Genomic DNA, 26803 nt, shown 5'->3' on the forward strand with positions numbered 1-26803 from the left:
AATGAGTTCAGGGACACAGGAGTTGGGTCATCTTCCACTGCTTTCCCAGGCCAATGCAGAGAGCTGGATTGGAAATGGAGCAGCCGGTACTCGAACCGGAGCCCATATAGGATGCCGGCGCTTCAGGCCAGGGTGTTAAACCACTGTGCCACAGTGCCATCCTCTTCAATCAATTTTATACTAAGACCAACTCTATACTAAGTAAATATTTCAAGAATTTGCACACACACACGCGCACACACAGTGTGGAGAACTAGTTTTACAGTTAATTCTTATAATACAACTCATGAAGATCAGAGGTCCTGCATGGGGAGTTAGTGCATAGTGATTCCTGTTGTTGATTTAACAATTAACACTCTTATGTATGACGTCAGTGAACATCCGGGGCTGTTGACATGCGCTGCTTGGCTATGAGATCCTTTTGGAGGCCAGAGCTGTGGCATAGTGGGTTAGGCTGCTGCCTGCAGTGCCGGCATTCCATATAGGCGTCAGTTCGAGTCCCGGCTACTCCACTTCTGATCCGGCTCTCTATCAGGGCCTGGGAAAGCAGTAGAAGATGGCCCAAGTCCTTGGGCCCTGCACCTGCATGGGAGACCCAGAAGAAGCTCCTGGCTCTTGATTTCAGATCAGTGCAGCTCCAGCCATTGCGGCCAATTGGGAAGTGAACCAGTGGATGGAAGACCTCTCTCTCTCTGCCTCTCCTTCAATATCCATGTAACTCTGAATTTCAAATAAATAAATAATCTTTCTTTTTTTGATTTAAAGAAAGCCTTTTGAGTCCGCAAAAACGGTCTGTATTTAGACAGGGCCATGAGCAAAGTGGGAGTTCTCTCCTCCCTTCAGAGAAAGGTGCATCCTTCTTTCATGGCCCCTTCTTTCCACCAGGATCTCACCCACAGAGATCCTTCATGTAGGTCATTTTTGGTTTCATTTTCAGTTCTCTGAATCCTGAGGTGTTCGCTCTTCCTGTGACGACCTGCGTCCTTGAGGTCACCCTGTGTCTACACAGGCAGGCTTTCGTCTGCTGCATGCAGAGAACAGACCCTGCTACAGAGGGGAGCGGGACTGGACGGGCATCTCTCACGCAGAATCAAGCGGCCGCAGGGAGGGAGAGGATGCCAGCACCAGGGGAGCCACTGAATCCCACCCCGCAGGAAGGCTGCCACGGGCAAGGCCACAGGTGCCAGCGTAGGTGTGGTGGAGAAGGAAGCCTCGGGCGCTGCTGAGGGGACATGGGATGGCGCAGTTGCTAAGGAAAAGAGTTTGCAGCTTCCTGCAAGAATTTAAGTGGGACCACGCTCGGACTCCCCAATCCCATTCTGGGCGCTGAGATCAAGGGGCTGGTGCTGGATGCAGCAGGTGAAGCCGCCGCCCACAACACCAGCATCCTGTACCAGAGCTCAGGTAGGGGTCCCGGCTGCTCCACTTCAGATCCAACTGACTGGAAACCAGGAGCCAGGAGCTTCTTCCGGGTCTCCTTCGTGGGTGCAGGAGCCCCAGCACTTGGGCCATCCTCTGCTGCTTCCCCCAGCTGCATAGCAGGGAGCTGGACTGCAGGCAGAGAGGCTGAGACTCCTACTGGTGCTGCACTATGGGGTGCTGGAATCACAGCTGGCGGCTTTAACCTGGGCCACGACCCCGTGTCCAGGCCCCACATTCTTTAACCACTCAAGGCTCATAAAGCTACCGCCCAGGAACACTCCCCAGGAGGGTGCAGGCTAACCCCAAACAAGCAAGGCCTAGACAGCACGCCCCACGGTGGCTCCACACTGGCCATTCACTCCCCAGGGGCTGCCTGTGTCTCCGCCCTCATCCCAACATGCAGGTCACAGGTGCAAAGTGACCCGGATCCTGTGAGCAGGAGGAGGGAGTGCCGGTGCCCTTGGCCAGGGCAGCCTGCTCCTCCTCACTCTGTGTAGATGAGAGAGGCTCAGAGCAGATGGCTCTGAGGACACGACCACGAACCTGAGATGCAGCTCTCCTGCTGCGCCCTGAGCTGGGAGAAGCACGCAGCCTCCAGGGAGTGGGTGAGGCCCAGCCCCGCGCGGCCACCAGCCTGAGAGGAGGGCAATACAGGTGCAAATGGGGAGGGAGCCTTGCGGGAGGGCCAATGGGGGTCACTGTGGACCGGGATGCGGGCATAGTTCCTGGCTTCCTGCTTGCCCATCGGGAGGGTCCTGAGCTTGGGGGGCTTCTGGGGTGGTGCTGCCCTCCAGCACCCACATGCGGGCCTGTCCACGGCCTGGAGTGCCCCCAAACCCTGGGCTGGGTTTCCCAGGCGCTTCCTCCCGTGGGCGCGTTGTGACCACCCCAGCCTCTGTCCCCTCTCGGAGGTCGGGGCTGGAAGGTCCACGCGCGAGCAAGGAGGGCCCAGCGTGACGTGGCTCCTCAGGCTTTGCAGACCCCGCCGTCAACCTCTCCCGCATGGGAGACGAGGAGACGGCCTCTCCCCCGCCGGCTCTGGAGCTGTCCCACAACAGGAGAGCAGACACCACCAGTGAGCGAAAGGTTCCTCCCAGCGCCTCAGAAACCACAGGGTGCGGGAGACAGAGTCACTGAGAGCCGAGCGCCCATTGGCTACCTCTCACCATGGCCGCATATACCCACAATACCCCGGGCGGCCTGGGGGGTAGGGTTGTACCTCAGCCCCACCCCCGAACTAGGAAGGCTTTGTCTGAGGCAGGCCAGGTGCTGTCAGCAGGTCTCATAGCAACGGCTGAGCCCACCTCCTGTTAAAGATGGGACGAGCTCATTCGGCCCCTGAGCAGGAAGCCCTGCCCCCTCCTGCGTCCTGCGAGCCAATCACAGAGCTCGGGGGAAGTCCACTTCCTTTGGCCCAACCATGCACAGGCCGGAAGTCAATCCTAACCCGAAGGAAGTTTGTCTTCTAAGTTGAGCGTGGTTGGTGTTGGGCGTTTCTGGGCGTCCATGTTCACTCTGGGGTTTCTGGAAGGATTTTCTGGGTCTTGGAGCAGAACTGCCCTTGTAAGCGCCGGTTTGGAGAGGAGGCTGCCAGCGGCTCTATGCAATGTTCTTTCCCTTCTAATATTTTCTAAGGCGCTTCATTAAATGTAACTTATATCCCATAGAACCTACCCTGCACAGTGCTGACCCACAGAGCAGGTCTGCCACCTGTCAGCATCCCTTGGGCCCCCCGTGGAGACCTGCCCACCCCCACCCCAGTGATTTGGGAGGAGGGGCTGCCCTCGCTCAGCCTTGCGCTGCCAGAGGCACTCAGGTGCCAGTCATGGAGGCTAAGGCTGGGCCGCACGGCTCACAGTTTATCGTCTGGTGTCCAGCCCCACCCACGTGCCTGCAGACACAGCCTGGGGCCACTGCAGAACCACCTGCTGCTGCCGCTCCGTGTGGCAGGGCCAGAACCCGCCGCCTCCAGCTGGGCCTTTGCCCTTCATTCTGGGTGGGATCAGCCTCATGGTCGTGCTCAGAGAGAATGGCCTTGGCCAGAGGGAGGGTCCTCTCAGGGAGGACCCTGTGTGCTCCCTGCTGCCATGGCTCCCTGCACGCAAAGGCCTGGCAGTGGGAACCGGAAGCATCTGACCCTGTGAGAACCAGAGGTTAATTAAAATCCCCCACCAGCGATCATATCCGGGTGACGGGGAGGCACAGGGAGGGAGGACTCAGTGGCTGTCCACAGGGCGGCTCTGGGGCAGACCAGGAAACCAGTGCTCCCCAGATCCTGTGCCCCCGGCTTGTCTTTGCAAGACCGAAAGAAGCCTTTGGAATCTGGAGCAAAACAGCATACGGGCCGGGACGCTTCGGGTCCGTGGGCTCAGCAGGGGTGGTCTTTGCCACCTGTGGGACACCGGGTGGTGCTTGGGGATGCTCGTGGGCTGCTGCTACCCACGCCTCAGTGCACAGAAGGCCCTGGCCAAAACCACACCACACGGAAGGTTCCAGAAACCCTGTTACAGAATGTGACAGTGGTCCTCAACCAGGGACACTTCTGCTCCCTAGGGGGTCACTGTTGGAGACAGGTTTTGTGGCAAAACAGAACAGGAGATTCGCCACACTCAGGGCTTCAAGGTGGACAGTGGGATATTAGGCTTTCACAGCACAGCTCCACCGCCCCCGCCCACTCTGAGAGCTTCTGCATCCAGCACAGGAGCCCCCCTCCCCAAGCGGCCCATCTGCCCCCACCCTCACCCCTGCCTCCTGAGTCTGCCAGTCTCTCTGTCACTAGGGATTCAACCAGTGAGATCGCACCTGGGGCAGTGAGACCCCACCCACATCGGTGAGACCTCTCCCACACAGGTCGGTGACACCCCAACCATATCAGGGAGACCCCACCAAGATAGTGAGACCCCACCCGGGATGGTGAAACCCCACCCACTATGGTGAGACCTTCCCACCCACGTCAGTGAACCCCACCTAGGGTAGGTAGACCCCACCCAGGTCAGTGGGACCCCACGCACTATGGTGAGACACCTCCCACCAGGTCAGTGACACCAAAGCTATAACAGTAGGACCCCAGCCAGGACGGTGAGGCCCCACTCACGTTGGTGGGACCATACCACTGTCGGTGAGACCCAGCCGGGGTGGGAGAAGCTCCGGCACTTGGGCTGTGCCAGGGCTGCAGACTCCAGGGCCACCAGGTAACTCCGTTCCCCACCTCATTGGGCATAAAGGGCCCTGGAGGACGGGTTTGGGGTCCCGAGCTGTGGTCTCAGCATGAGGGCAGGAGGGAGGCCCCGGATTCAGGGAGTCCCAGGGTCCATCCCTCATCCTGGGTGATCATCATTTGACTTCCAGGGTAGCAGCTAAACGAGCCTCTGTCCATCACCCAGCCTGTGGCACTCGGGTACAGCGGCAGGAAAGAGACTGGGGGGGGCACCCCGCAGGCCAAGGGAGGGAGAGATCAGGACATAGCGCATGACGGGAAGCAGCACTGAAGCGACCTCAAATAGTTCACAGAAACCCAAACTGCGTTCTGAGTGTGCGTGAAGTTTCAGCCGCAGCCTTGCTATGGAGGACAGGGCTGTTTGCTTTGTCAGGGGAGACCAGAGTGGGGCAGCGGTGGCTGAGCAGGTGCACACGCCAAGGAGCGGATCTGCCTCAGCAGGCCGTCACCTCCACCCCCGCCCCCCACTCCGTGCAGGTGACCCCCGCTCTGCAGCACAGCCCAGACATCTCAGTCCATGCTGGCCTGGGCACAGCCAGCTCCCTCCCGGGTCCTCCACCTGCAGAGCCAGTCTTCAGCCAGGAGGCACGTCAGAGCCACCAGGACCAGGACAGCCAGGCCGATCCGCAGGAGGTTCTGGGCGGTGTGATCCCAGGCGGCTGGGGCTGGGGCAGAGGGGCCGCTGATGGCATGCAGCACTGCACCCACCCGCTCCTCTCCCCTCACCTCCCAGACCTTCCTCCTGCCCCCACCCCGCGGGAGCCCCGCTACTCACCATCCTGGACTCTGGACACTGTGGTTCCGAGACGGGGTTCCCGAGAGCCTGCTGTGGGAAGGGAGGGTTGGCTTTGGCTTCCGCCCACCCAGCCTCTCCATCCCACACCTCACAGGGGTCTCAGTGTCCTCACCCCACGGGCAGGGCCCCCAGGCCCCAGGCAGAAGCCGGAGCTGCACTATTGCGTGTGCTTCTCCGTGCCTCGCACTCCGACGGGGGCTCTGCGCCCTCCTCACGCGGGCCTTTCTCCACACACGGCGTCAAATCCAAAGCCTGGCGGTCCCCTGGGTGTCCTGAGCCACCCCCTCCAACCAGCCTCCTGTCCAGTCCCTTGTCACCGGGTCCCCTTCCTGGCTTCTGGTACTTCTGGGTCGCCCCCTCTCTTTCTGGAAATCTCTTCATTCTGAGAAACATGCGGCTAATGGGCTCAATCGGCCAGTGTTCACCCAGATGTCTCCTGCGTGTGACCAGCCAGGCGGCCCTGCTTAGCCCTCCAGGGTCCCCCTTCCAGGTCACCAGCGCTCCTTGTGTGCGATGCCAGGGGGCTTCTAAAACTTCACGGGACACGGAGTTAAAAGAGAAGTCTATGGGGCCAGCGCTGTGGTGTAATGGGCTAAAGCCTCCGCCTATAGCACCAGCACCCCTTATGGGCACCGGTTCGAGTCCCCACTGCTCCACTTCTCTCCAGCTCCCTGCTAATGTGCCTGGGAAAGCAGCAGAAGATGGCCCAGTCCTTTTACCCCTGCACTTTCCATGAGCTCTCTGAACTGCCCTCATATAACACATTTCTCTCTCCCGACTTCCACCCACGGATGCTCCATCCACTCTGGCCGGAACGCTCATGCCCCAGATGTTTTTCTGGGTGACGGGCACAGCTGTATGGGTTGCCCGTCCCTTATCCAAAATGCTAGGGACAGTAAGTGCTCCAGATGGGCTTGTCCTGGGATTTGGAATATTCCCATACACAGAGTGAGGTCTCCTGGAGACTGCGCCCATGTCTTAAACACAAGATTCCCTGCGTGTCACAGGCCCAGGGACACAGCCTCTGGGTAACTTCTCATCATGTCCCTAGTGCACCTGCATTCTGCATATGGACCAGCATGAGAGGGAGGGTGCGGGTTTCACTGCCGGTGGCTTGTGGGCACTGAACACCACCACACCTGGGGCACCTGCACTGCACTGTGCAGGCGGGGAAGACCATGGCGCCCACAGGCACGCACAGGAAGGCTCCAGCTCTCCCAAGTGTGAGGGAGCAAGCTAATCAAGAGGAGCAAGGGCGGGGTCTCTGGGTTCCAGGCTGGGGTCTCCCACATCTGGAGACAGAGATGAAGAGGACAGGTTGGGGCTGGGGGCTTCCTCTGCTCCCTCCATTCTCCTTCCCTGGCACCCTGGGGTGGACATCCCTTCGACATGACCCTGGGTTTTCTTTAGGAGCCCAGGGAGGACCTGGGTTGGGGGCTTCCTCACCTGTGACCAGGAGCTTCACGGGCTCACTGGGGAAGGACCACACATGGTCACTATAGGCGCCAAAACACCTGTACGTGCCTGTGTGTGCCGAGGTCACAGGGCCCATGGGGAACACTGCTGGCACCGCCCCGTGGCTGCCCTGTGCGTGGCTGGGCCCGCCTTCCCGGAGCAGGAAGAAGGTGTTGGTCACCATCTCTAGCCGGCAGTAGAAGGTCACATTCTCTCCCGAGGTCACCGTGGGCCCTGGTTGAACCCATAGGGTGGGCGTGTCGTACATTCCTGCATGAGAAGGTGGCCAGTGTCTTCCTGCCTCCCAGGCTCCCCCCCTGCAACCTCAGACCCTCCTCCTCCCCCCACACCTCCCCAGCCACAGACGTGCCCTCCCCAGCTGTGCTCCCAGGTGGAGCCGCTCAGTGCCAGGAGTGAGGGTTGGACTCTCTGGGAGCCGCTGTCCACGGGGGGTTCCCAGAGATTGGCAGCTAGGACCACAACGCCAGCACGGCCTGGGGCAGCCGATGGCCAGGGGCCACCTCAGAGCCACCAGTCAGAGACTCAGGTGGGGCGGCCATTTGCTTAGGTTTTGGGGGAGAAACATACATAATATAGGATTTAGCATCTTAACAGCTTTAAGCGTCGCCCCGTGTCTCAACTTCTTTTGCAAGCTCAGCCCGTTCCCTCGCATGCGGTGCAGCCCACGTTTGCCACGCATTCCCCAGGGGACACTCGGCTGCTTGCAGCTCTCGGCCCTTCTGATCCAGGCTGCAGTGACTCGGGGCCAAAGCTCTCTGTGTTTGTCACGAGCCCTCCTGCAGATCCTACCAAGTGCTTCAGTCTGAGACACAGGTCCCAAGCTGTAGGGAGCGCCGTGGCCCGGACACCTTCCCTCCATGGGAGCGGCCCTCCCACAGGACAAGCCTCTCTCTCTGCCTGGCCTGCTTCTCTCCCCTGTCCCAGGGACCCGGGTGCCGTCCTCGGTAGGAGCCCTGCACCTATGCCCTGCTGGGTTTCCCTCTCCTACAGGCTCCTCCCAGAGGAAGCAGCCCCCATTCTGACACCCGCAGAGCTTGGCTGGGTTGGGCCGCCCCCAACCCCCCGCCCCCCACCACAGCATGGCAGCGGGCAGTCTCACAAGTGACCACCAGATTCAGGGGCTCGCTGGGCTCTGACCAGAGCTCCCCCCTGCAGCAGAAGCAGCGGTAGCGCCCTGTAGTGCGCGAGGTCAGGGACATCCGTAAGGACAGATGGGCACCTCTCCAGACAGAGCCTGAGAGTGCCTGAGAGTACTCAGACTGGCAGGGGGTAGTGACATCACATGGTTGAGTGGAGAGAGTACACCTGGGCGGGCAGGCCGGTGGCTCAGCGGAGAGCCAGAGGGCTGAGCGCACCGTCCAGTTGAGGCCGGGTGTTTTTAAGGAGATGAGTCTTTGTCATCAGACATCTCCTCCTGAAACAAAGGATTTTATGGCTGTAAATATTAAGAAGCTCCTATCTGAGTTTTCCCCTGAAGGTATCAGACAGGAGGAAGCCTAGCTGGCGCCATCCTGGGTTCAGAGGAAGGGTGAGCAGGACCCCCTAGAGAATGGGGATCCGGAGCAGGGTGTTTGAAATGCAGGTACTGGGCTGCATCTGGGAGATTGTGGAAGATTTGTCAGGCAGAAGGGGCGGGGACCTCCACCTGGCAGGTTATCAGGTAGGAGGGGGCAGGCAGGATGCGAAGGCCGGGCTGCCCTGAAACATTATCGGGATGACTTTGAGATGCAGCATATGCTGGACATAGACGTCTTCTCTTTAGGCCTGTCATACACACATAAGCTCCCACGGAACACTTCCTACCTAATACAACCTCAGTGTCTGTCAGCTTCAACACCACGCTGCTCCCTCCCCAGAGCTCCTGTCCATTGCTGGCCTGGGTAGCTCCTGTCATCTCTGGATGCCACAGGGCCGGGTCTGGGTGGGTTCACAGTGCATCTGCAGCTGCTGAACAGGGGGCTCAGACCGAGTGGCGCAGTCACGGGGCAGCCCTGGGAGATCACCGTGCCATCCACATGCAGGGGAGGTGAGGGAGAGAATGGGGGTTCTGTGACCCCTGCTTTAATGCCTTCCAGCCATGGAGAGACGTGGGACTCTGCACAGCACCGCCCCCCGTCTGGAAAAGGGAGCACGGGCTCCATCTCCTTTCTGAGCTACAGAACCTCGAGGACCACAGCCCTCTCCCTGCAGGTGCAGGAGCAAGGGTGGGGACAGGAAGGCGGGTTTTCTGTGCTCCCTAGAAGTGATGGGAAACAAAGCCCAGCCTGTCTGCCCTTTCTTGTGCCTCCGGGGCCTGAGTACTCGCCTTGGGGGAGATGAAAGGGCTGGATTTCAGAGACAGCATGAGTACTGAGGCAGGGCCACTCTGGCTCCAGGGGTCGACCCCTGGGGCTGGGTTTCCTCTCCTGTCCTGTGGCACAGGGACCAGCTCTTCCCCAAGCTGCCCCAACACAAACTCTCTCCAAACACCGACCACAGAACTCAAGTCAACCCCTGGCGCCGTGAGGACGAGGCCAAAATCACCACAGTGTCTCCCGGGGTGGGGTCACCTCTGGCTTTTGCGCAAGTTTCTGATTTTTTATTTTTAAATTCTGAAATTGTGAGAGGCAGAGAGAGAGCGAGCAAGCCAGATCCATCCATTGGGTCACTCCCCGAATGCTCTGATGGCTGGGGTGAACCAGGTCCAATGCCAGGGGCCATGAGCTCTATCCATGACCCCACCCGGGAGGCAGGAACCCAGCTGCCCAGCCGGAGACCATGGCCCCAGGACCTGCCTGAGCAAGGAGCTGGAGCCCAGTCACAGCAACAGACGTGAGCTGAGTTTGTGAGGGGGCAAGAAGCCATTTTCGTTGCATCCTTGCCCGAGTCCAGGTGCCCTCTGCTTCATTCCTACGCTGCTCTGCACACCCCTGCTGTGGACAGGGTTCTGCACAGCCAGCTGAGAGCCTCTGCCAAGGACACAGCGGGGCTGAGAGGCACCTACCTGTGACCATGAGCTCCAGGGCACCACTGGGGGCCGCCACACCTGGGGGCTGCCACGGTGGCTGTTGCTGTGGATTTGTTCTGAGAGGAGGAGCATGGTGGGAGCAAGAGGCACAGAGTCACCACACAGACCCCGGGAGTCGGATGAAAACAGACCAGAGGCGAGCAGCCTGCAGACTCCTTTATTTCAGTTGGTACAGTAGCTTATATAGCCAAGGCAGCCAATCCAGTCAATGGGCAGTTTATGCCCTAACCAATCACATCCTGTTGCCAGGCTTACTCCATTTCCAGGTGGCTTCCAAGGGGGCTTCCGAAGCCATTCCTGAGTAACTGAGGCTCACTTGCGTGTGGCCATCTTGGTATGGCCTTCTCATTCCACTACAGGTGGTGACCGCAGAGATGCGGGGGTTTCCCAGACCAGAGCCAAGGTTCCCTGGAACCCCTTGCATCAGCGCTGTGGCAGGAAGCCATTTCACCCCGGGCTCACTGGATCTTTATCAAGAGGATGCTGGAGGAGGAACAACATGGCAGGGAAATGTTCTGTCCTGACTAACCCCAGACCCTGATCCACAACAGGCAGGGCTTGTCACAGGAGCCTGAAAGAGAAGAGGAGAGGTCGACAAACTTTCTCCTTTTAAAGAAATCATCGCTTTGATATTCAAAAGTTGTATTTCTGTATAATTGTCATGTAAACATCAAACACACAAGCACACAACACAGACACGCACACAAACGTGGAAGAGCTAACCCAAGCTAGATAACGTGTGCATTACCTCACAGACGTATTGTGTGCTGGGAGCATCTGACACAGTTTTAAGCAATTTCAGCTGCCCATGCCGTGAGTGTTATTAACTACAGTCGCCATGACACACACTACACCTCTAGACCTCTTCTCCCACGTGATTCTGTAGCTCTGCACTCTGACCTGCGGATCCCAGCACCCACACCTTCCCCTGGTGACCACCATGCTGCTCCCCGAGTCCCTCACAGCCCACCTCTGAGTGACTTCCCGTGTGGGTTCTCCTCTGTGCCTGGCTTGTTTCACTTCCACAGTGTCCGCAGTGCCTCGGTTTTTTGAAAACACCCGGGTTTCACTCGTTTCATGGCTGAGTCTTATTCCACTGTGGGATGCCTTGCTTCTGGCCCCATTCACCTCGGTTGATGATGACAGTGATGTGGCAAGGCACTGACAGGCATCTGTCCTTTCCTTAGCCCTGCATCTGGTTGAGTGGAAGTCCCCCTCCCAGAAACAGGAGCTGGCAAAGCGTGCATGCAGTGGGGTTCACAGCAGAGCCGAAGAAATGCAACGACCCCCTCTGGCCTCCACAGCCCTGCACAGCCCCAGGGCTCTGTGGGCTTCCAGCCCTGGGTGTTTCTGGGAAGGGTGCTATGCAAGGCCCATTGTGTGTGGCTGTGCCCCTAAGCCCCACACATCCTCACTTCACGGCTTCCTGGGTCTCATCAGAGTTCCTACAGAGACAAAGACCCACCTCCCTGAGCCCCGCATCACCGGTGCACATCTTGCTCCTGTCCCTGGCCGGCCGTGCTTGGACGGATGCCTGTGTACACAGTCCCTGGGTGGTTGTCAGGGCCTCCGCCTGGCCCTCGGTGGTGAGAACACTCCATGGAGCCTGCACTCAGCACACTGGTGAGTGCTGCACCTGACCCTGACCCTTGCCAGGATGTGGGTCAACGGGAGCGCCTGCCTCCGTGCAGGGGGTGGGTTGCTCTGTGCTGTGCCGAGGCTGGGTCTGGTGCTTTGAGGAACTACAAGTCTCTTGCCGCAGTGACTGAACCCTGCACATTCCAGCCGCGTCTCAGGGCTGCGATTTCCCCACACCCTGACCACACTCTGCCTACTGTGTCCTCGAGAAGTGACCAGTGAGGTGGCATGGGAGTGCCTCTCTCTGGCATTATTTGCACTTCCCTTCCCTTGTGCTGAGTGAGTTGCACCCTTGCTTTTCCTACTGTGTTTTCCAGATCTGCATGCAATGTGTTCGTTGTCTTCCTGTTCCCTTCATAGCTGTCCACGGTGCACAGAGTTCTGAAGTTTTGAGGATGATCAATGCAGCCATTTTCCTGTTTGTTCCTCATACTTTCAGAATCACAGCTAAGACGCTGTGATGTAGTCTGAGGTCATATTTACCCAGGTATTTCCTTCTAGGAGTGTTTAAAATTTTTTTGTAAACTCTGATTTATTTATTCGAGAGGTAGGGACAGAGAGGAGAGACAGCAACAGAGATTTGCCACCTTCTGGCTCACTCCCCAGATGGCTGGGCCAGGCTGAAGCCAGGAGCTTCTTTTGGGTCTCCCACGTGGGTGCAGGGCCCCAAGCATTTGGGCCATCCTCTGCTGCTTTCCCAGGGGCATTAGCAGGGAGCTGGATCAGAAGTGGGGCAACCGAGATTGGAACTGGTGGTCATATGGGATGCCGGCGCTGCAGGTGTTGGCTTTACTCCCTCAGTTACGCAGTGGTGGGGTGGGGTCCCAGCCCATAACTGGAAACACTGGTGCAGAATCCACAGTGCTCTCTCAATCCCACCTCCCTGAACTCTGTGGGAAACGCAGACTTGCACCACATGGACAAGCAGAGTAATCAGCCACCAGAGGAAGCCGGGCAGGCATCCGCACTCTTCCAGAACACCGGGTGCTGCCATCCGCCAGAACTGCCGTGTTGTGGGGTTTACGTTAGTTGTGCATTGAGAAATCCAGATGACCTTGAACTTCCCGTGCCTGAAGAAACCCTGCACACACTTTCTTTCACTTCTGTGTGGTCCTCTCAGAGGGTGGATTCCCACGGTCATCTGGGATTTTACCTTGGAGTTTGATAAGCCACACGTTTTTAAAAATATTTATTTAAAAATCAGAGTTACAGAGAGAAGGAGAGAGAGAGGTATCCATCTGCTGGTTTCATCCCAATGGGTCGAACAGCTGGAGCTTGTCTGATCTCCAGCCAGGAGCCAGGAGCCAGGAGCCAGGAGCCAAGAGCCAGGGGCCAGGAGCTTCTTCTGGGTCTCCCAGATGGATGCAGGGGCCCAAACACTTGGGCCATCTTCTACTGATTTCCTAGGCCATAGCAGAGAGCTGGATTGGACGTGGGGCAGCCAGGACTTGAACCGGTGCCCACAGAGGATGCTTCCGGGTCCCCACATCATGCAACATAGCTCAGCCTGGCCCTCGGATGAGCCACCTCCACGTTACTCTGTAGGGCTCCCTGTGCTCTGGGGCCGCCAGGGGAGCTGCGCAGGGGACAGGCCACGTGGCACCCACAGCATGGAGAGCTTCTCCCTGCAGGAACAGATCTGGGGCCCACCCTGGGCCAAGGCCAGGGCAAACTGTGCCCACGCAGTCTCTGTCCTGGTCTAGAGGCCCACAGCATCCGGGGTGTGAGGACAGTCATGCGCAGGGCCTGTCCAGTGCTTCATCTGCTCCGGCCCTGTGGGAGCCTGGCTTGGGGCTGCCGGCCAGGGCGCTGGGCCGACCCCAAGTCCCTGTGTGACTCCATCAGACCCTCTGCAGGGACCACCAAGAGCCCTGCTGGGTCAGGAGGGAAGAGGGGGCGGGGCTGCACACTGGCTCTGCCCACACCCTTCTCCCTCCTGCCCTGCAGTCCCACCGCCCTCACTCTGGGTGTCTGGCTCAGGAGCCCAGGCCCCGCACCCAATTCACATCTACACCTCCTCTCAGAGTCTCCGTGACCTACCCAGCTCCTGCTCAGGTGTGGCTTCCTCACTGTCACCCCAGCTCCAGGGCGGCACTGGGCTCTGAGCAGCCAGCAGCGCTGAGGCAGACACAGTGGTAGCGCCCCGGGTACACCTCAGCCAGGAGAGGGTGGGGAACTTGGCCTTGTTTCCGGGCTCGAGGGGCATCGCTCTGTCCCAGGGCTCTGGGATTCCCTCTCTATGCAGACGGCACTCCTGGGCCTCCAGGGTCCCCAACACCACAGGGCCCCAGGCCTGCCCAGGGTGATCACAGAGCCTGGCTCAGCCCGGAGGCTGGGTCTGGGGAGGGTCCCTGGAAGGAAACCAGAGGCTGGGTCCCAGGACCACATCCCCTCTCAGGCCAGGACCCTCCCAGACGCCCTCCTCACCAGACAGGGCTACTGTCCCCACCCCAGCTGCCCGGGGTGGCCCTTGTCCCATGGGGGGGGACCGGCACAGTGGGGGCACGCTCACCTGCCTGCACTCGGGTCCTGGGGCCCGCACAGCCCTGGAGGAGAGCTCCCCGTGAGAGGTTGCCCCTGCCCCTGTGCAGGTCCTCTCCTCCCCGGGGCTCCTGAGCCTGGGGTCTCCAGGGAGCAGGGCCTGGCTGTGGGCGGGGCGGGGTCCCTCCCAGAGCAGGGTCTCCCCTCCCCGTCTACCCATCTCCCCGGGCTGAGCAGGACCACGAGGGCGGGGTCATGGCGTCCTCTCCGCCAGCCCCGGCACAGCACCCGCGGCAGGGACACACACCGGGTGTGACGCTCGGAGGCCGGGTCCTCCCAGCATCGCAGGGCTGTTCTGCCCGCAGCCCACAGGAAGGGGCACCGCCCCCACCCCAGCCAGGCCCTCAGTCCCCAGGATGGGGGCACAGGCGCCCTGCAGGGATGGGCCCCGCCCTGCCCTGTCAGCCGGCTCCGCCCTCCTCTCCCAGGGCCAGGACCCAGCACCAAGGACACGGGCCTCCCGGAGCCGCCCCTCAGGTGGGCTGATGCGCCCCGGGGTCGTCCCCGCCCTCAGCCCCTCCTGTGGGGTCGCAGCCCGGCCACTTCCGGAGGACGCAGGTGGGCACAGACCCGCTCCCGCCCGGCCCGGAGGTCCCGGGGCCCGACCCAGGGCGGGGGAGGCCCGGACGCCCCCTCCGCCGCGGACGCCGCTCCCACGCCCCTCAGCCACAGCTTCCCCTGACCCGACCACCCGCTGCGGGGCCCTGAGGCCTCCCAGGACCTGCGCCGCCCCCTCCCTGCCGCCTGCCCTGACTCCCGGGGGAGGCGCCCTCACTGCGTCCCCTCACACACCCCTCTGCCCTGAGCCTCAGCTTCCCCGTGTGGGCGGACACGGACTCACCTGAGGCGGCCTCGCGCACACGCACACCGACTCTGGACTGCGCATGCGCACATCGACAGGGAACTGCGCAGGTGCACACTTGCACGTGACTGCGCAGGCGCACACCGACATGGCCAACACCAGGGGCCAGTAGCTCCATCCACGCCCCGACACGGGAGGCAGGAACCCAGCTACCCAACCGAAGACCACGGCTCCAGAACCTGCATGAGCAGGGAGCCGGAGCCCGGACCTGCAACGGGGAATCGAACACGGGCCTCCCTTTGCAGCGTGGGATTTGCTTCCTCAGGAGGCCGGTTGTTCTCGCTAAGGGTTCAGCTGCAGTGGGATCTACTCCCCGTGGAGGGCCCCAGCGTCCTTTCTGTGGTCTCCCCCAGTTCCCCCGGGGCTGGGTGCCCAGCAGGCGGCAGCTCTCTGGTGGACTCTGTGGGTTTGCAGGTTCCCGCCCTACTCAGTCAGTCTCGGCCTCGTGTTCTTGTGAAGGCCGCGGGTGTTGGGTTTTCAGGACTTTGCTTCCAGATCTGCAGGTGCAGGCTCCCCGCGTGTGGCCGGCTGGGGTGGTGACCAGAGCTTTTCCCTGAGGGCCGAGGGTCCTGACCGCTTTCTCTCCACAGCACCCACTCTCTTTAGTTCTGTGGAGACCTTTGGGGCGGGGTCTCTGTTCCCTGGGAGGTGCTAAACCCCATCAGGGCCCACCTCCTGGGAAGTGTCTGCCGAGCACCCCCGCTCCTGCTCCCACTCGAGCCAGAAGGCTCTCAACTAAGCTTTCGTCTCCACCACTGGCTCTTTATTTCTGTGCCCTTGACACCAGATACTTATGGAATTGTTTCTAATGTGTCCTGTTGATGTGTGTGCACGTGTGTGTGCACATTTGTATGTCTGTGTGCACGTGAGTAGGTGCATCTGTGCGTGTGCATGTGTATGTCTCTGCATGTATTTCTGCATGTGTTTGCACATATGTATCTATGTGTGGGTCTGCAGGTGTATGCATGTTTGTGTCTCTGGGCATGCGCATCTGTGCTTATGTGTGCATGTGTGTGTGCATCTGTGTGCACACATGTATTTGTGCGTTTCTCTGTGTGTTCCTGCATGTGTGTGCATGCGCGCATGTTTGTGTACATGTGTTTATGTGTCTGCATTTGTGTGTATGTTTGCATGTGTGTCTGCGTGTGTGTGCATGCGTGTGTGAGTGTGCTGATGGGACAGCATCCTGTGTGCAGCCTGACCTGCACCTCCACTTGCGTACTCAGTGCCCAGCAGAGGTCAGCACATCCTGCCCCAAGGACCAGAGCCAGCCTCCAGCCTCTCTGTGGATGGCCCGTGGGCTACGTGTGTTTTCACCTTTTCATGTGTCTGAGACAAATCTAAAGAAGGCTGCCCCAGGCCATGTGGACACGCTGTGACACACAAACATCAGCTCTAACCTGGCTCACTGGGACTTGACCATGATCCAGAGTGTGTATCTCTCGTGGCTGCTGTGCTGTGCCCACGCCCACCTGGCTCAGCTGACCTCCTGTCCCCAGGGATACTGCCTGGGAGACGGCAGAGGATGTGAGCTGAATGGGAGGGGGAGCCATTCTCGTTGCATCCTTGCCCGAGTCGTGGTGCCCTGTACTGCTTTCCCACACTCCTCTGCACACCCCTGCTATGGACAGGGCCCTGGACAGCCAGCCGTGAGCCTCTGCCAAGGACACAGCGGGAATGAGAGACACCTACCTGTGACCACGAGCTCCAGGGCACCACTGGGGGCTGCCACACCTGAGGGCTGCCATGGTGGTAACCACAGAGATACGGGGGTTCAAGGTTGCCCAGCACCCCTGGCGTCAGCGCTGTGGCAGGGAGCCATTTCCCTCCGGGCTCACTGGAATTTATCCAAGAGGACGCTGGAGAGGAAATCACAGGAAAATGTTCTGTCCTGGCCTCACCCCAGACCCTGTTCCACGGCCAGGCAGGGCTTGTCACAGGAGCCTGAGAGAGAAGGTGTGAGGTCAGCACACTTTCTCCTTTTGAAGAAGTTACTTTGAAGCCAAAGGTTGTATTTGTGTCTATTTGTCACATAAACATGAAGCACGCGCGGACACACACACGTGGAAGAGCTAACCCAAGCTAGATAACGTGTGCATTACCTCACAGACTTATTGTGTGCTGGGAGCATCTGACACAGTTTTAAGCAATTTCAGCTGCCCATGCAGTGAGCGTTATTAACTACAGTCGCCATGACGCACACTACACCTCTAGACCTCTTCTCCCACGTGATTCTGTAGCTCTGCTCTCTGACCTGCGGATCCCACGCCCTTCCCTGGTGACCACCACTCTGCTCCCCAAGTCCCTCACAGCCCACACCTGAGTGACTTCCCGCGTGGGTTCTCCTCTGTGCCTGGCTTGTTTCACTTCCACAGTGTCCGCAGTGCCTCGGTTTGCTGCAAACGTCCGGATTTCACTCGATCCACGGCGGAGTCTTATTCCACTGTGAGACGCCTTGCTTCGGGCCCCATTCGACTCGGTTGATCCATGACAGCGATGCGAGCTGCGCCGCAGGAACGCGGGCGCGCAGGTGTCTAAGGGTCTCCTCTCCGTTAGCTCCTCCCCTGTGCCCGACCTGCGCTAGGAGAAGGGAGCAGTGGGGGTCTGGACCTGGAGGGGTGGTGCAGCCCAGGATCCCCTCTCTGTCCCACACTGTTGTGGACAGGTGAGTCAAGGAGCCGCCCACGCACTCAGGGAGTTGGCACCGTCGAGAAGTAAACCAGGAATCGGGCGTGGTACCAAGGGTTCCAGGGGCCAGGTGGGGCTGAAGGGGAGCTGCCATGTAAAGAGAATGTTCATGGACCGGAAATGCCAGACGCGCTCTTCCGGAAACCCGGGATCCTCGGGCGTGCATATAAAGACCCCAGTCCCCTCTTCCGGATAGCTGCAGTATCAGACGCGCTCTTCCGGAGACCCCCCTACACACTATCTTTAGGAACCACAGAAGTTCTCTTCCGGAAACCCGGGAATCTCGGGTGCTCTCTGGAGACCCCACACACCAACTTCATGAAATTAAGAGACCCTGCACTTCTCTTCCGGAAACCCCAGACGTGCTCCTCTGGAAAGCAGGGGGCCTAGACGCCCCCTCCAGATACAGCAGGTTGGGCCGCCCTGGTGGTAGAGCTAGAGTGAAGGCTGGGCCGGAGCAGGTGCATTGCGCTCCACTTCTCAGGTGTGGGTTGACGTAGACTTCCTTCCACACAGAATGTGCCGGGAGGAAGGGTGACGCTCCCTTGGGAACCAAGTGTCCCAGATCCGCAGCAGCAGCCAGGCTCCTGGATCCTCTGGGTCCCTGCTGGGCTGTGCTAGGGACAGCTCTTTTCTGGCATCTTCTGCGTAGTGACCCATCACCCAGTCCTGTCACACAGCTTCCCAGGGCAGGGCGTCCTTGAGGTCTTGCACATGTTCTTGAAAATTGTCATCAAGGTCAACACCAACAAGGGAATTGAAGGGCCTAAAGAGACAGAGAGAACCAGAGGCAGTGTGAGATCCTGGAGAAGATAAAGGATTAGCTTCCAACACAGGAAATCTAAATAAACCATGGACTAGTTGAGCTAAGGGTGCTGGGAAGAAATGTCCCATATTAACCTACAATGCTAACAGGGAGCTGGGTGAAGGGTCTATAGCAACTCCATGTGGTAACTTCTTATTTGTTCCCTAAAACCATTCTCGAAGTCTATTAAAAATCAGGTAAAATTCCCACATGAGGGCTGAAGACCCTGGCTGTCTCCTTACCCAGCACCACCAACTCTAGGGCAACACTGGGGGCTGCCCAGGTGACGCTCCCTCTGTCGATACTGGTACACCCTGCAGTGTTGTATCCGTGGGAGTCCTCCCTCTGTCGTGCTGGTAACACCCTGCAGTGTGGCATCCTGTGAATCCTACTCTGTCGGCACTGATAACACCATGTAGTGTTGTAATTGTGCGAGTCCTCCCTATGTCACACTGGGAACACCCTGCAGTGTTGTATTCATGGGAATCCTCCATCTGTCCGTACTGGGAACACCCTGCATGGTTGTATCTGTGGGAATCCTTTCTATGTCCCATGGTAACACCCTGCAGTGCTGTATCCGAGGGAGTCCTGATGAATCAGCCTCCTTCTGCAACCCCAGTTCCTTCTCCACCACCTCATGTGTGGCTTCCCAGGATCTCCAGTTGGTACAAGGAAGATACAGGGGTTTCCTGGCACAAGATCTTCACACACCCACTCAAGGGAATTGGTGAACCTAGTATGGCAGTTATGATAGGACTGGCAATATGCCTTAGAAAAAATGCAGCCTAGACTTCGGTGGACTGTCAGAGAGACACCATTTTTCCCTGTTCTTGGGGTGGGGGTGGGGCAGAAATAAATTAAGATGAAAGGCCTATCATTTTCTTTTGAAATACTTATACTTTGATAGGGGAAGAGAGAGGGAGAGATGTTTTGTTTGCTGGTTCACCCCCCAAATGCTGGCAATAGCCAGGGCTGTGCTACGCAGTCAGGAGCCTGGAGCTGCAGCCAATCTCCCTCCTGGGGTAGGAACCAAGCACTGAGCCACTGCCTGTCTCCTAGGTGTGCAGTAATGGAAGCCACCTTAGAGGCAGATCTGGACCTAACCCAGGCACTCTGCTGTGGGATTCAGGCATCCAATCAGGGACTTAACTGCTGTACCAACTCCCACCCTATAATTCTGTTCTCAAAAAGTGTTAATGAAACCCAGTCATTTGTGGAGAAATGGTTGGGACTGGAGAACATTAAGTGAAATACGCCTTCCCAGGAATCCAGTGTAAGTTCTCCCTTCTACGCGGAAGTTGGAAAAGTTGGTCTCATAGTAGCAGAGTAGGATGGTGACCACTATCGCTGAAAAGGGTCTGGGGGGAGAGATGAGGGAGGTTTGGTCCCCGGGTCCCAAGGTGGAGTCAGATAGAGGAACGGCTCTGTCTGCACAGCACAGGAGGCACCCATGGCTCACATAACCTGTTGAGTGTTTCTACAAAGAACTCGAGGAGAGGAGCTGGGGCCCAAACACAAGACATGACGAGATGGGAACGCCCTGGTGTGATCAGCACACCCTCAAATACTACACTGCACCTCCCAAATTATTATGTGTTCATTTAAAGGGAAAAATAGGTGGCAAAAATGTTTTTTGCTAATTGTGTCTTCCTCCTTTGTCGAGCTGAAATTCACAGAGCACAGATTACAGACCTGACCGAAATTTAATTCATGCTGTAGCTACCTCTCACGTTCACTGTGTCGTGTACCCACCAGCACCTGTTCACAAACATCTTCATTAGCGGAGACAGAAACCCCAGACCCACTAGCAGGAGCCTGCACGCTGCCTTCCCACACCTGAGTCCACGTTCTGCCCTCTGAATCTGCACCCCCGGGCACCTCTCAGAGCAGAATCAGAGCATGGTGTCTGTGACACCGGCTGATTTCTGTATTGTCATATCTTCAGGGTTTCTCCACGATTATCCAGACCCTCCTTCTTTTCTAACAGGAGAGTGTCAGCCGTGTCTACAAACACCGCCTGTTGTGGACGCACTCACCTGTTGTGCTTATTCTGGTTGCTGGCATCTTTGCGCTCATGTGAATGAGGCTGCTCTGAACCCGTGGATGCAAACACCTGCTTGGGTTCCTGCTTCAATCCCTGTGGTTATATGTGCAGGAGAGGAATTGTTGGATTGGATGGTAATTTCGAGGATCCAGGTTTCCTTCTTTATTGAGCTCAAATTCACATGACATAAAACCAGCTCTTGAAAGTGTATAGATTGCTGACTTTTAGTACATTACCAATGCTGTACACCATTAACTTTTTAAAAACATATATTTTATTTATTTGAAAGAGTTTCAGAGCTAGATACAGAGAGAGAGAGAGAGAGAGAGAGAGAGAAATCTTCCATATTCTGGGTCACTCCCAAATGCATGGACCCCTCCCACCCTGAAATCCGATTTCGCTCGTTTATTCTGCTACTTGGCACAAGCTCCGTGTTCTTGGGTGGAAACGCGGATTCCCACGCATGCGCACTGGGAACTGCATTCATCAGAAACAGAGAAAAGGCTCCATGAAGAAAGAGCAAAGCGCGAGGCGCACATGGGTGCGGATCCACATTTGGTCTGCAGGGGGGACTCTCCCACCGGAGAGCAAGGCGGACTGGGCACAGCTATAGGGCAGGAGACGTCCACAGCTGAATAGAGGAAGAGCCGCTGCCCAGACAGGGCGCTGTACTCTCCCGGACCTGTAGGGGTCCCATTCTCCCCGTGTCCCCGGCTCACCCAGACAGAGGAGGGGAGTGAGGGCTGGGGTCTGGGCCCCGCCACCCATGGTCCCGTGGAGCAGAACAGCTGTGCTGTGAGGGGCGCAGGCCCAGAGCCGGCTGGAGATGAGTGGGGAGGCGTCACGGGTTCCTCTTTTGTGGCCTCACAGGAAGGGAGCAGCCCCTCCCCGACCTCCCCTGCTGTCCCTGAGGACGGGGCCCAGGACACAGCGGGCACTAGGGACAGCTAGGACCAGGCCTCCGCCTCCTCTGCCCCCTGTACTGTGACTGCCCGGCCCCCCTCCCCCACTCCAGCAAACCCCCCCCCCCCCCGGAGTCCACTTTCTGTCCAGTTAGGGTTTGGTTCTCCCTGCACAGGCCGGGTGGCCGAGACACGCACTTCACTTTCCTGAGCTGTTGAGTACAGTTGTGGGGGCTGGGGCGGGGGGAGGGGAGTGGGGAGGGCTGGATCCTGTGGGGAGGGTGACGGAATCTTCCAGGCCTCTCAGAGCTGATGAGAGCAGATGAAGACGGCAGACACTGCAGAGGTGTGGCTGAGCTGCAGCCCAGCTATGTCTGTGGCAGGTGCAGGAGGGCCCACAACAGGGGACAGGGGCCTGGGTTGGGGTCCTGCTGGGAGCTGGCGGACTTGGGTCCCTGCTAGGGGCTTGAGGAGGGGAGGGTGTCTTGGAGCACAGGCCCCGAGCTCCTCTGGGAACTGAGAGCACGGGATACCCTGGCCCCGGGCCAGCTGGTGACCCATGCCCCACACCCTGTGCTGGGTTTCTCTGATTGAGGGGGGCTTGGAGCAGGGGACTGGGCTCGTGTGGAACCATACTCCACGTGGGGCTGGGGATCCCCAGCACCTCTGTCCTGAGCCCCCCACGGCCTCTCCTCCCCTGATCTGAGCACCTGAGCTCAGCCATCCTGTCTGTTTACCTGCAGGCTGTGTAGAGCAGCCTGATTACACTGGATATTGGTAGAGACTCACAGCAGCCTATAGTAGAGGGAAATCAACCCGAAAAATCACCCAGATGGAATGCCAAAAAACAAAACCAAAAACCAAAAAATATAGAAGATCATATAAATTTGCCAATGGAGCAGGCTAAACCAACCATAACAGAGGCAGAAGAAGAAGAAGTTGAAAACATGCCAGAAAAAGAATTCAGAAAATTAATAATCAGAATACTTAGAAATAATGAGAAACAGTGTCAAGAGCTGAATGAAAAACAAGCCCAAGGATTAGAGATCTTAAAGAGAAGCCAGAATGAGATACTAGAACTGAAAAACTCAATTGACCATATAAAAAACACCGTGGAATCCCTCGGAAATCGAACAGATGAAATAGAAGACTGAATATCAGAATTCGAAGACAAACTTCCAGAAATAATACAGTCAGTTCAATCGCAGGAAGAAGAAATTAAAAAATTAAAAAATACGGTCGGAGACCTACAAGATTCAATCAAACGGTGTAATGTTCGGATAATAAGAGTCCCTGAGGGGGTGGAAAGAGAGAATGGATTAGAAGGTGTCTTCAACGAAATAATATCAGAAAACTTTAAACAAAGGCAGCTGGATAACAACACACAAATACAACAGATAGCCAGGACTCTGAACAGAGTAGACCAGAAGAGAAATTCACCACGACACATTGCGGCAACACTCAGTTCAGTGACACACAAAGAACAAATCCTAAAATGTGCCAGAGAAAAGCGACAAATCACATTCAGGGCTAAGTCAATCAGACTCACCCCAGACTTCTCATCGCAAACACTACAGGCAAGGAGACAATGGCATGATATATTTCAAGTTTTAAAAGACAAACAATGCCAACCTAGAATACTATATCCTGCAAAGCTATCATTTATGAATGAAGGGGAAATAAAGATCTTCCATGACAAACAGAAACTGAAAGAATTTGTATCCACGCGTCCAACCCTACAACACTTGCTCAAAGACGTGCTGCACACAGAAATACAAAAACAAGAACTTCACTGCAAAAAAAAGCGAATGTAGAGTAACCCACAAACAAAGTTCAAAATACATAAACAGCTCATTTCAGGAAACATGAAGGGGAAAAGACAGTACTTAACAGTAATCACATTGAATGTGAATGGTCTTAATTCCATGACAAAGAGACATAGACTAGCTGATTGGATCAAAAAAGAGAATCCAACTACATGCTGCCTTCAGGAGACACACCTCATCAGCAAAGATGCACGCAGACTGAAAGTGAAAGGATGGAAAAAGATACTCCAAGCTAATGGAAATCAAAAAAGAGCTGGTGTGGCCATCCTAATATCAGACAAAATAGACTTTAACATAAAAACTATTAAAAGAGACAGAGAAGGGCACTATATAATGATTAAAGGATCTATCCAACAGGAAGACATTACTATTATAAATGTATACACACATAATTACAGGGTGCCTGGCTACCTGAAAGAATTACTAAAGGATTTAAAGAGAGATATAGACTCAAATACAATAGTAACAGGGGACTTCAACACCCCACTCTCACCAATGGACAGATCAACCAGACAGAAATTCAACAAGGAAACAACTGAGCTAATTGACACCATAGACCAAATAGACCTAATAGATATCTTCAGAACCCTCCACCCCACAGACACAGAGTTCACGTATTTCTCCCCAGTACATGGAACATTCTCTAGGATTGACCATATACTAGGCCATAAAGGGAGCCTCAACAAATTCAAAAAAATTGAAACTATACCATGCAGCTTCTCAGACCATAGAGCAGTGAAACTTGAAATCAACAACCCAAGAATCTCTACACCATATGCAAATATATGGAGAATGGACAACATGATCCTAAATGAACAGTGGGTCATCGAAGAAATTAAAAGAGAAATCAAAAGATTTCTAGAAACAAATGAAAATGATAACACAACCTATCAAAACCTGTGGGACACAGCAAAAGCAGTGCTAAGAGGAAAGTTTATAGCAATTAGTGCCTACATCAAGAAGCTGGAAAGGAACCAAACAAATGAACTCTCCATGCACCTCAAGGATCTAGAAAATCAGCAGCAAATCAAACCCAAATCCAAAAGGAGGAAAGAAATACTAAAGATCAGAGAAGAAATAAACAGAATTGAAACCAAAAAAACAATACAAAAGATCAACAAAACCAGGAGCTGGTTCTTTGAAAAAATAAACAAAATCGACACACCATTGGCCCAACTAACCAAAAAAAGGAGAGAGAAGACCCAAATCTGTAAAATCAAAGATAGTAATGGAAATGTAACAACTGACACAATAGAAATAAAAAGAATCATCAGAAACTACTACAAAGAGATGTATGCTAACAAATTGGGGAACCTGGAAGAAATGGATAGATTCCTGGACACATACAACCTTCCTAAACTGAGCCGTGAAGATATAGAAAATCTAAACAGACCCATAACCATGGAAGAAATTGAATCAGTAATAAACGCACTACCGAAAAAGAAGAGCCCAGGACCGGATGGCTTCACCGCCAAATTTTACCAGGCATTTAGAGAACAACTAACCCCAGTTCTTCTCAAATTATTCCAAACGATTGAAAGAGAGGGAATCCTCCCAAATTCCTTCTACGAAGCCAATATCACCTTAATTCCTAAGCCCGGAAAAGACACAGCAGAGAAAGAAAACTACAGACCTATCTCCCTGATGAACATAGATGCAAAAATACTCAATAAAATTCTGGCAAACTGAATCCAACTACACATCAGAAAGATCATTCACCCGGACCAAGTGGGATTTATCCCTGGTATGCAGGGATGGTTCAATATTCGAAAGTCAATCAACATAATCCATCACATTAACAAATTGAGAAACAAATCATATGGTTATCTCAATAGATGCAGAGAAAGCATTTGACAAAATACAACACCCTTTCATGATGAAAACCCTAAGCAAATTGGGGTTAGAAGGAACATTCCTCAACACAATTAAGGCAGTCTATGATAAACCAAAGGCCAGCATCATATTGAATGGGGAAAAGTTGGAGGCATTTCCATTGAAAACTGGCACCAGACAGGGATGCCCACTCTCACCATTGCTATTCAATATAGTCCTAGAAGTGTTAGCCAGAGCCATCAGGCAAGAAAAAGAAATTAAAGGGATACAAATGGGAAAGGAGGAAGTTAAACTGTCCCTGTTTGCAGATGACATGATACTATATATAGAGGACCCAATAAACTCCTATAAGAGACTACTGGAACTCATAGAAGAGTTTGGTAAAGTAGCAGGATACAAAGTCAACGCTCAGAAATCAACAGCCTTTGTATACACAGACAATGCCAGGGCCAAGGAAGAACTACTAAGATCAATCCCATTCACGATAGCCACAAAAACTATAAAGTACCTTGGAATAAATTTAACCAAGGAGGTCAAAGACCTCTATGATGAAAATTACAAAACACTAAAGAAAGAAATAGAAGACGACACAAAAAAATGGAAAAACCTGCCATGCTCATGGATTGGAAGAATCAATATCATCAAAATGTCCATTCTCCCAAAAGCAATTTACAAGTTCAATGCAATACCAATCAAAATACCAAAGTCATTCTTCAAAGACCTAGAAAAAATGATGCTGAAATTCATATGGAGAAACAGGAGACCCAGAATAGCTAAAGCAATCCTTTACAATAAAAACAAGGCCGGAGGCATCACAATTCCAGACTTCAAGGCATACTACAGGGCAGTTATAATCAAAACAGCCTGGTACTGGTACAAAAACGGATGGATAGACCAATGGAACAGAATAGAAACACCGGAGATCAATCCAAACATCTATAACCAACTCATATTTGACAAAGGACCTAAAACCAACCCCTGGAACAAGGACAGCCTCTTCAACAAATGGTGCTGGGAAAACTGGATGTCCACATGCCACAGTATGAAGCAAGACCCCTACCTTACACCTTATACAAAAATCCACTCAACATGGATCAAAGAACTAGAGATGCGCCATGACACCATGAAACTAATTGAGAGCATAGGGGAAACCCTTCAAGATATCGGAATAGGCGAAGAATTCCTGGAGAAGACCCCACAGGCATGGGTAATCAAAGATAAAATAAACAAATGGGATTACCTAAAATTGAAGAGTTTCTTAACAGCAAAGGAAACAGTCAGGAAAGCGAAGAGGCAACCAACAGAATGGGAGACGTTATTCGCAAACCACACAACAGATAAAGGATTAACAACTAGAATCTACACAATGATCAAAAAACACCACAAAATCAAAACAAACAACCCAATAAAAAAATGGGCCAAGGACCTTAACAGACATTTTTCAAAAGAGGAAATCCAAATGGCCAACAGGCACATGAAAAAATGCTCAGGATCCCTAGCCATCAGGGAAATGCAGATCAAAACCACAATGAGATACCACCTCACTCCGGTTAGATTGGCTTACATACAGAAATCAACCAACAACAGATGCTGACGAGGATGTGGGGATAAAGGAACACTAACCCACTGTTGGTGGGAATGCAAACTGGTAAAGCCACTATGGAAGACAGTCTGGAGAGTCCTCAGAAACCTGAATATAGCACTACCACTGGACCCAGCCATCCCACTCCTTGGATTATACCCAAA

The 26803-nt window shown here is 55.2% G+C and overlaps 1 protein-coding gene across 1 annotated transcript in view; it reads right to left on the reverse strand.

The window, feature by feature from the left end:
* Positions 1-26803, reverse strand: part of LOC138846779 (paired immunoglobulin-like receptor B) — a 67492-nt gene that overhangs the window by 11232 nt on the left and 29457 nt on the right. Inside the window, 4 exon segments of the mRNA XM_089320117.1 lie at positions 6882-7160; positions 8011-8085; positions 9895-9961; positions 13867-13907. Of these exon segments, the coding sequence (XP_089176243.1) occupies positions 6882-7160; positions 8011-8085; positions 9895-9961; positions 13867-13907 (462 nt within the window).

The sequence above is a fragment of the Oryctolagus cuniculus genome, chromosome 18, assembly GCF_051225735.1.
Source record: "Oryctolagus cuniculus isolate XC-2025 breed Fujian yellow rabbit chromosome 18, ASM5122573v1, whole genome shotgun sequence".
Classification (NCBI taxonomy): Eukaryota; Metazoa; Chordata; class Mammalia; order Lagomorpha; family Leporidae; genus Oryctolagus; species Oryctolagus cuniculus.